At 37.9% G+C, this 7,818-nt stretch overlaps 1 protein-coding gene across 1 annotated transcript; it reads left to right on the top strand.

Annotated features, from left to right (window-relative positions):
• Positions 1 to 237: 237 nt before the first annotated feature.
• LOC126825321 (cytochrome P450 2B4) lies at positions 238 to 5,467 on the top strand. The gene is made up of 4 exons (XM_050554914.2): positions 238 to 685; positions 1,316 to 1,840; positions 3,255 to 3,695; positions 4,524 to 5,467. The coding sequence occupies exons 1-4, from the start codon at positions 277 to 279 to the stop codon at positions 4,700 to 4,702; spliced, it is 1,554 nt and encodes a 517-aa protein (XP_050410871.1). The 5' UTR covers positions 238 to 276; the 3' UTR covers positions 4,703 to 5,467.
• The last annotated feature ends 2,351 nt before the right edge of the window (positions 5,468 to 7,818 follow it).

Here is a 7,818-nt window from a genome sequence, read left to right as displayed (position 1 = left end):
ATTGACAGTTGGAATTCGAAATAAGAGTAGACCATTGTCTAGGCACAATTCCCTCATAGCACAGTGTATGGCGTATGACCGTCTTCATTAGCCCAGTAGGAAAAGGACAGTAGGACGTTAAACCCCATTTCATTTCAATTGTTTGTTTGTAAAACATGAAATTATTCTCTTCCCTTTAATCAAACTGTAAGTGCCGGGTCATTGTGATCTAATGTATAACTTGATCAGTGGTGTAACTATAATACTCAGTGTAAACCAAGCCACAGTATAAAACACATGATGGCTGGTATCTCCACCATGATATTAGATATATTCCAATATTTTAACATAGAATATATGACTGTATTGTTTAAAGATAATGTTGGTATAAGGACTGGTCTAGTATTTGTGGCTTGTCTGGGAATATGGTTGCTGATGAGAAAACCCCAAGGGATTCCACCAGGACCAAGATTTACCCTGCCTATATTAGGGGACATGTTGTATTTGAAAGGAGAAGAAGATTTGAGGGTAGTTGCCAGGCGACTAAGAAAAGAGTACGGAGATATATGCAGTGCTTATTTTGGATCGAAGTTGTTTATTTTTCTCAATAGTTATGGCGTGATAAAGGAAGCCTTGGTTAAAAATGGAGATATATTTTCAAATCGACCATCCTTGTTTTGGCTAGATCTTCTGAACCAGAGAAAAGGTAGGTGTTTGCAATGATTAGGGGGACAGGGGATGCCTTCCTAGATGAACCACAGTTGCTTGATCAGTAAGGCTTTTGCTCACTGACTGTGAGGTCCAAGGTTTGAGTCCGATAAAATTAGCCGCGCAAATCCCTCAATCTGGTTTATCCTTGTCAATGTTGTAGTCAGTTCATCGGTCTGGATTTCCCTTGTGGGTGGGGTAAGATGTTGCTTGATCTGATTCCTCCTTGTCAGTGGCGTAGGAGGTTCCTTGATCTGGACTCCCCTTGTCAGTGGTGTTGGAAGTTTCCCCGTCTGGACTCCCCTTGTCAGTGGTGTAGGAGGTTCCTTGATCTGGGTTTCCCTTGATTTGATTTCCCCTTGTCAGTGGTGTAAGAGTTACTTGATCTGGTGTTCCCTTGTCATTGGTGTAGGAAGTTCACCCGTCTGGACTCCCCTTGTCAGAGTGTAGGAGGTTTCTCAATCTGGTTCCCCTTGTTAGTGGTGTAGGAATTTCCCCCGTCTTTGACTTCCCTTGTCAGTGGCGAAGGAGGTTCCTTGATCTTGTTTTCCCTTGTTAGTTCCAGCCCACCCATCTCTTTGCACCATATGAAACACGATGTGTGCTAATAGTGTTCATTCTATTACAGGAATAGGGCAATCACAGGGCCAACCGTGGAAGGAACAAAGAAAGTTTGCTCTGGAAACTTTGAGAGAATTTGGTTTTGGCAGAACGATTCTTGAAGACAAAATTCATGAAGAAATTGGCTACTTGGTAGAAGTTATCAGACAAGAAAATGGCGAAAAATTCGACATGTTCCGTTTAAGCCAAAAGGGTGTTTCCAATATTATATCGTCCATGGTTTATGGTAAACGGTTCGAGTATGATGATCCGGTATTTACAGGCTTTCTGGGTGAATTGGAGAGCTTGTTTCAAACAATAGGATTTGGGTCTGTTTTGAATGTTTTTCCCTTTCTGCGATATTTACCGGGTGATTTGTTCAAATATCACAGTGTTTTGAACAGTCTGGATTTCATTAAAGGCAACATCATCATTCCATCAATCAACGAACACATGAAGAATTTTGATGAAAATCACGTGGATGATTACATCTGTACTTATATCAGAGAAATGAAGAAAGTTTCTAAAACTGGTCAGCCGTCTTATCTAAACGGTTAGTATTGTTTTCTTACTAAAGTCCCGTGTACACATAAGGCGCCTTTCCCGAGTTAATTAAGGTGTACTCCATGTTCCTGAAGCAACGACTGCGAGTTTTACAACTGGACGTTGCTAGAAAGTTTCTAAAACTGGTCAGCCATCTTATTTAAACGGTTAGCATTGTTGTCTTTTAAATTAAATGGTCTAGTCGTTCGGGTAGGAGGAAAATCCGCAGTCCCGTGTACACGTTGGTGCACGTAAAAGAACCTTTGAGTGGGCGAATGCAGATGCTCTACTCTTATATCGAATTCAAACTTTCAATGGTTCTTTTACGTGCACGCAAGTGTGTACACTATATTTCGCCGCATCGGAACGACATTACGCCGTAGGGTGAACTGCCAAACCATACGTCTGATGTAGACTGGACTAACCAAGCACAAGCGACTGCTATTCAGTTTTTATCGCTCCCGTAATCTTTAGAAATTATAATAAACACCTTTACAAAGGAATGTAAATAAGTTTATACACATTCATACTACATTATGGCCCATATTTGCTCATTTTGGTTTCCAAAGAATTGAGTTAGCTTCTTTCAAAGAATAGAGATTTAGTTCCTTTAAAAGAATAGACATTTAGCTCTTAATCTAAAAGAATAGAGATTTAGCTCTTCCTTTAAAAGAATAGAGATTTAGCTCTTCCTTTAAAAGAATAGAGATTTAGCTCTTCCTTTAAAAGAATAGAGATTTAGCTCTTCCTTTAAAAGAATAGAGATTTAGCTCTTAATTTAAAAGAATAGAGATTTAGCTCTTCCTTTAAAAGAATAGAGATTTAGTTCCTTTAAAGGAATACAGATTTAGCTCCTTGCAAAGAATAGACATTTAGTTCCTTTGAAAGAATAGACATTTAGCCCTTCCTTTAAAAGAATAGACATTTAGTTCCTTTAAAAGAATAGACATTTAGTTCCTTTAAAAGAATAGACATTTAGTTCCTTTAAAAGAATAGACATTTAGTTCCTTTAAAAGAATAGAGATTTAGCTCCTTGCAAAGAATAGAGATTTAGTTCTTTTAAAAGAATAGACATTTAGCACCTTTAAAAGAATATGATTTTCTTATAATGTTTCAAGAGCATAAGATGTAGTACTTTATATTTCCAGAGGATCAAATTGAGTAAGAGATCTTGATAAGAACTAAATATATCAATAATTATACAACTCGTGGTGTCCTAGATGTACATGAACTGTATTAGATCAAGCTTTTCAAGGAGGTGACGAGTTCAATTCCCCGATTGTACGTGGCATGCAGTTGGGTCGCCTGCCCAACCCGGTGGGCTTTTGTCGGGTCCTCCGGTTTCCCTCCACAACTAAAGACCCCTACTCACGCCCCTCAGGTACACCTTTTTGAGATAAAATGTGAATATTTTTTATTTTCAGAAGACCAATTGGTGGCATCTATATTTGACCTGTTCGTTGCTGGTACGGAGACGACATCAACAACCATTTTATGGACGATTCTTTATTTTCTACATCATCCAAACATACAAGATAAATGTTACAAGGAGATTCAAGATGTCGTTGGTTCCGGTCGTCCGCCTTCAGTAAAAGATAAACCGTCCTTGCCGTATGTTGAAGCTGTCATATTGGAAGTTCTCCGTAAAGCAAACATAGCATTGGCTGGTATCCCGCATGCAGTCAATGAAGACACGAGGTTCCATGGATACCAATTTCCAAAAGACGCAATTATCATACCTAACCTCGACGCTGTTTTAACCGATGACAAGATTTGGGGCGATGCTGATGTATTTAGACCGGAAAGATTCATCGATTCTAATGGACAGGTCATAAAAAAAGATGAATTGATTCCCTTTTCGACAGGTAAATTACAATTTAGTCTTTAAAAGTAATAATATTGATAAAATTTGCTGGCGCTGCACTTGGAGCTGACAGTTGGGTTTTCACGGAGTGGGAAAAGTTGGGTTTATTTGTGTTTTTTGATCGTCCAGTCAAATCTCTCCTGCGTTCCATTGTTGGACGATCTAGTTTGGAGGCTATTCAGTTTGTTGAAACAATTGATACATACGTAACATGACATTTCAACCCTTTGATCTGGGATCTTCCCTAAAACATTGGACAGCTGATTACATGTATTAATGGATTGTGAAAATGTTGTTCGTCTGCTGTGTGGTCCGACAATGTCTAAATTTATAACATATTGGATAGCCTCGCACAACTGACAAAGAGGAAACAAGGCGGAAAATCCATATGAGCTTTCTTGGCCAGTACCGGGATCGAACATGACACCTCCAGGCTAACGAACCAACGTCTTACTCACTGAGCCACCATGCCCAGAACTACCGTCGATTGACCCCTGGTTAACGAAAATGCGTCTTAGTCTAGATATATAGTATTGATAGATGTTGTACATGAGACAGGGTATGCTTACTCTATCTAGAACACCTGATAACACTTAGTCTAGATATATAGTATTGATAGATGTTGTACATGCGACAGGGTATGCTTACTCTATCTAGAACATATGATACCACCTAGTCTAGATATATATATATATATATATATATATATATAGTATTCATAGATGTTGTACATGAGACAGTGTATGCTTACTCTTTCTATGACACCGTATACCGATTCCTATTTTCAACAGTTTTTATTTCATGTGAATAATTATATTTTGTCTTTCAGGTAGAAGAATATGTCTGGGAGAATCATTGGCTAAAATGGAATTATTTTTATTTGTGACAACCTTGGTACAAAGATTTGAATTTAAACCAGTTGATCAAGATAATTTACCAACATTACAAGGTGTTGTTGGAATAACTCATGCTCCTGCTAAATACCAGGTTCGAGCCTTACCCAGATAAATTCGTGTGATATAATGTTATAACCGGTGTCTGTCTGTTGGTCATGTTGAGTATGACACTTTTATTGTCCAAAACATGCCATTATGGACAGGTTGCCGTAATTAAAGAATGTATGGCTCTATTATCTTGGACCTTAAAACAGACGAAAATAGATCTAAAAGCACATATTAATGTACCGTAACATGTGCATGTATATAAAGTGATTTATATTAAATTTGTTTTTAAATTGTAATGTATAATCAATTATGTTCGGGGAAATGCGTGAACATTTGAACGCTAGCTGTTTAGGCTAGCTTAGTCTATTCTAAAAGCACATTTTAATGTAACATGGACATAAATATGTGATTTATATTGATATTTATATTGCTGGATTTGGTTGATTATGCGTCCATTGTATTTGATGTGTTCAATGCTAATATGGAAACCTGTTTAATGGTTTCATTGGTACCGGAAGTGACATATGTTCAAGGGTAACGTGGCACCGGTGAAACCCTTCATTACTGCATCGCAGTTCTAGTTTTTTTTAGCTTAATCCCTTCTAGACGTTTATTAATAATTATTTTGTCGGTTTTGAATCAGTTATTACTTCCGCACAGTCTTGTGGGATATTTTATTTGTTTATACATTATAAATAGTACCCGAAACCATAGAATACACGACTCGTGTACTGTTTATAAAATGTCCATTGTATGTTAAATATTGGATTTTAGGATGCCATATTTTCACGAGAAGATCACGTGTTGATTAAAATGGACCAATATTGAATTTTAATTGTGTTTTAAACATCTTGAGTTAAAGGTTTGGCTCCTTTACGATTAATTACATACAAAGTTAAAATGTTGAGACGAACGTGAAATATGACTGTTGGTCATTTACCCTTTGAGCGCTCGTCGTGTAGTTAGTTCTCTACTGGTCCCTATTCCGACAATATAGGTCATAAACTGAGCAGGAGTTAATTAACATGTCGTTGCACCCCTCGGGGCGATTAGGTCTAACACAATAACGGTATATTGCCCTGCAATATGATTGGTCAAAGTTCTAACGTTAGGACCAGCATATAAATTTAAGCAAGTTTTAAAGCTTATTTAATATTCAAATTGCATTAAGTTTGGCAGGAAAGAATTGAGTTTTAAAAATGTAAATATAAAGCAGTATTTACTGTGTTAGACAACATATTACCTAGACATACTGATTGATCTGAATATACGACATAATTCGGTACACCGCAACACAGCGGCATAATTCGGTACACCGCAACACAGCGGGACAGTCCTCTCCCGCACTCAGCTGCGTTATTCCCAAATCCCGAATAACGAGTAAAACAGACCAGCCTACATTCCATCCGACCATTTCTTCGCTATATCCGACCGTAGGGATATGTGAACTTTATTCGGGATTAGGCAATGACGCAGGTGAGTGCACGCCAACAGAGAGATGGAACTACGTCAACAAATCCCAATGACCATGATCGAACTCGTGACACTTGGTTAGCTAGGCAACGTCTCACTGAGCCACCGCGGCTCCTAATTGATTTACAAGAAGGTTGCATCATCAGTAAACAACCATACCCCCTCCTTCGGATGGGACGAAAATCCAAGTTCCCGTGTAGGTAAATAATCCGTGATAGTGGGAAATCGAAAGAGTAGCCCACAATCCCATGTAGAATATGCCCGTCCTCATTAGCCCATACGGTTCAGAAAAGGAACGTTAAACCCTATTTCATTCTTTTACGGATGAGACAGCCTTCTTATAAAAGAAATTAAATACAAAAGCAGCTTACTTGAAAAATGGACAATAATGATATCAGAGTTCTAGGAAACAATAATACATGTATTTGAATTCCGAATAACGAAACACCTGTCTCCTTATTCGTTTTCATGCTCAAAAGGCAAAATTGATTGTTTCTTTACTGCTGGGGCATAAGGCAATTAAATATAAATAAAAGTTTACTTGACAAATGGATAATAATTTCAAAATAATACATACATACATACTAAATAATAGATTTATTTGAATCCCGAATACCGAAAACGTCCCCTCTAGTTATTCGCATAGGCGTACGGGCTCGTTGAATGTTACGGGGGCAGAACGACAAATTTTCGGGTTACATATGGCGGTGCCAGTCGTCTGCGAGAGGACAAGGAGCAGAGCTTACCACACCGTTCCCACAAAGAAAATTGGACGGCCGCAAACGCGTTTTCCAGTTGCGAATCTTTTTAGTGGGAACCTAGCATTAAGACGACTGTATTAACATTTTCTATTTCTATTGTAACACCTCAGTGGTTTGCATGAATAAAATGAATAGTCAGACCTTTTATGCTCCTTAACGCCGTCACATGTTTAAGAATAAACTAGATATTTGAGTAACATCCTTGTTGAATACGAAACCCAATAATAATATATTATATGTGTGTATAACATCAACGATAAATATATGGTTGGTGTAATTCATTTTTTATACACTCGGATAATGACGTGACTTTTAATTTTTTTAACAACCAGAAACCTTTTGAAAATTTGACTGCTGCAAACAGTACAAATTCGTGATATTCAATTAAAAGAAATGCAAAATTAGCGTTTTATTAGATTTCGGGCACTTTATTTTGCCAACTAGATGAAATAATGAATTTTGTTTTCACTTTACCCGTCTTCCCCAAAAGTCAGATTGCCCGAACGTTAGGGGGCAGTTTATTTCAAACTCCCTTTGTCACGGGTTACTTACCTACGCGGGATCTCGGGTTTTTGACACATTCGAAGGACTAAGGACTTTCTTGGACCTCTATCAACCACCAAGCCACCGTGACTCCTAACTGATTTACAAGAAGGATACCTCAACAGTAAACAACCATCTCCTCACGTCTATGCCTTAAAACAATCCACTCTGATTTTCGAACTTGAATAACGAATAACGCGACAGAACGCGTTTCGTTATTCGGAATTCAAATTTTGAATAACGAATAACGAGACAGAAGGTTATAGAGTGATATAGGGAGGTAAATGGAACAGCCAGACATCTGTAATCGCATTTGAAAGACATTTTCCCCGTGATATATCTCACTATTTTTGAAAACAATCAAGTAATATGCCCATTTTGCACCTTTATGTTGTAGTAGCGG

The sequence above is a fragment of the Patella vulgata genome, chromosome 6, assembly GCF_932274485.2.
Source record: "Patella vulgata chromosome 6, xgPatVulg1.2, whole genome shotgun sequence".
Classification (NCBI taxonomy): Eukaryota; Metazoa; Mollusca; class Gastropoda; family Patellidae; genus Patella; species Patella vulgata.
This window is presented reverse-complemented; position numbering and strand designations above follow the sequence as displayed.

What these genes read in the sequence shown, in the direction of transcription:
- LOC126825321 (XM_050554914.2), top strand. Translation starts at nt 277, where the DNA reads ATGATGGCTGGTATCTCCACCATGATATTAGATATATTCCAATATTTT. An exon ending in TCAGCCGTCTTATCTAAACG is followed by an intron (nt 1,841 to 3,254) that starts GTTAGTATTGTT and finishes TTTTATTTTCAG; the next exon opens with AAGACCAATTGGTGGCATCT. An exon ending in ATTGATTCCCTTTTCGACAG is followed by an intron (nt 3,696 to 4,523) that starts GTAAATTACAAT and finishes TTTGTCTTTCAG; the next exon opens with GTAGAAGAATATGTCTGGGA.